We start from the raw sequence: 2568 nt of genomic DNA, 5'->3' as shown, positions 1-2568 counted from the left end.
ACAGTTTTGCTGAAGATATTGGGGTGGGGTATTTTTTTATTTTAACTATAACATTTAAGGACTTTGGCATCAGAAAAAAAGTAGCAGTTTATAGAGGAAAATTTATTTGAGAATTGAAATTTATTTTAGAGTATTGACCAGATGGGTAGTAAGGTCTTCAGGTTTTCCAACTACTTCATTAATATATAGGAAATTACTAGCATAATTGGAAGAATTCATAAAGCTTTACACATCCTTTTCTATTTGGAAAATAGCAAAGTCCTTGATGTAAATAAACACTATAAAGATAAGCAATGTTCAAAAATAGTTAGACATTTAAGTTTTTTAACAGATTTATTAAGATATAATTCACATACCATGCAATTCACTCATTTGACGTGAACAACTCAGTGGTTTTTAGTGTGTTCACACATGGGTGCAAACTGCCACCACAGTTCATTCTAGAGTATTTTTATCACCTCAAAGTGAAACCTCTTATCCTTTAGCGCTCATCTCCCTATCTCCTCATTTACTCCTCCCACCACTAATCTACTTTCTGTCTCTATAAATTTCTCGATTCTGGACATTTCTTATTTGTGGAGTCAAATAATAGGTGGTCTTTTGTAACTGCCTTCTTTTCATTCAGCATGTTTACAGGATTCATCCGTGTTATGGCATATATTAGTACTTCATTCTTTTTTAAGACCTGATAATATTTCATTGTGTGGATATGCCATATTTTATTTATTCATTTGTTAGTTGATGGACATTTGGGTTGTTTCCACCTTTGGACTGTTATGAATAATACTACTATAAACATTCATGGATGAGTTTTTGCGTGGATGTATGTTTTTGTTTCTCTTGGGTTATACATAGGAGTGAAATTGTTGGGTTGGGTGGTAACTCTGTGCTTAATCATTTGAGGAACTGTTGGACCATTCCCCAAAATGGCTATATCATTCTACATCCCAGCAGCAATGGATAAGGGTTCCAATTTCTCCACATCCTAAACGCTTGTCATTATCTATCTTTTTGATTCTAGCCATCCTAGTGCGTGTGAAATGATACCTAACTGTGGTTTTGACTTACATTTCTTGGATGACTAATAATGTTGAGCATTGTTCTGTGTGCTTATTGACCATTTGTTTATCTTCCTGGGGGAAATGTTTATTGAGATCCGTTGTCCGTTTTTTAATTGGATTATTTGTTTTTAATGAATAGTGAGAGTTCCTTATATATTCTGTATTCTAGTCCCTTATCAGATGTATTATTTCAAAGTATTTCCTCCTATTCTGTGCACTGTCTTTTCACTTTCTTGATAATGTTCTTTGAAGCCCAAAATTTGATGGTCTAATGTATCTGTTTTTTCCTTTGTTGCTTATTCTTTGGTGTCTAACAGCTCTTCACCAAATACAAGGTCGTGAAGATTACCCCTATGTTTCTCCCAAGACTTTTATAGTTTTAGCTCTTATCTTTGAGTGTATCCATTTTAAGCTCATTCTTGTCTGCAGTGTGAGGTAAGGTTCCAATTTCATTCTTTAGCATGGAGATACCTAGTTGTTCCCACACTGTTTGCTGAGTGGCCAGCCTGTTCTTTCTTCCAGCGAATGGTCTTAGCACTCTTGTTGGAAATCAGTTGACCATACATGTAAGGGTTTATTTCTAGACTCTCAAATGTATTTCGTTAGTTTATATATCTATTCTTGTGCTACCACACTATCTAAATTACTATTGGTTTATTGTACCTTTTAAAACCAGGAAGCATGAGTCATCCTACTTTGTTCTTTTTCAAGATTGTTTTGGCTATCCTGGGTCCCTTGTATTTCCATATTAATTCTAGAATCAGCTTTTTTAATTTCTACAAAGAAGTCATCTGAGATTCCGATGAGAATTATATCGAATCAGTTTGGGGCATATTGCCATCTTAAGTATGTTAAGTATTTATATCTATGAACCTGGATGTTTTTTGCAATTATCTAGATCTTTAATTTCTTTCAACAATGACTTTTAGTTTTCAGAGTATAAATTTTGCCCGTCTTTTGCTAAATCTATTCCTAAGTATTTTATCCTTTTTGATGTTATTGTAAAAGAAATAGTTTTCTTAATTTTATTTTTGGAGGATTCACTGCAAGTATATAGAAATACTATTGATTTTTTTATACTGATCTTTTCTCCTGCAACCTTGCTGAACTGGTTTATTAGTTGTAATAGTTTTTTAGTGGTTTCATTAGAATTTTCTGTATAGAGGATTATCTGTAAATTGATTGTTTTAACTTCTTTTCTAATCTGACTGCCTTTGCTTTATTTTTCTTGCCTAAGTTCTGTGGCTAAAACCATCAGCCATGGTTTGAGTGGACATCTTTGTTTTATTCTTGATTTGGGGGAAAGCATTCAGATTTCCATCATTGAGCATGATATTAGCTGTGATTTTATCAGATATGCTCTTTATCAAGTTGAGGAAGTTTCCTTCTATTCCTAGTTTTTTGAGTGTTTTAATCATGAAAAAGTATTAAATTTTGTCAAATGCCTTTTCTATTTCTTTTGAGATGGTGTTTTTTTTTTCTTTAATTTTATTGATATTATTTCTTA

The 2568-nt window shown here is 32.7% G+C and overlaps 1 protein-coding gene across 1 annotated transcript in view; it reads left to right on the top strand.

Annotated features, from left to right (window-relative positions):
* The window catches only part of HMMR (hyaluronan mediated motility receptor), a 33112-nt gene that overhangs the window by 21602 nt on the left and 8942 nt on the right, over positions 1–2568 (top strand). The window contains exon 15 of the mRNA XM_023528648.1: positions 255–267. Coding sequence (XP_023384416.1) covers positions 255–267 — 13 coding nt within the window. The remainder of the gene's footprint in view (positions 1–254; positions 268–2568) is intronic.

Source organism: Pteropus vampyrus, unplaced genomic scaffold (genome assembly GCF_000151845.1).
Source record: "Pteropus vampyrus isolate Shadow unplaced genomic scaffold, Pvam_2.0 Scaffold30, whole genome shotgun sequence".
Taxonomy (NCBI): Eukaryota; Metazoa; Chordata; class Mammalia; order Chiroptera; family Pteropodidae; genus Pteropus; species Pteropus vampyrus.
This window is presented reverse-complemented; position numbering and strand designations above follow the sequence as displayed.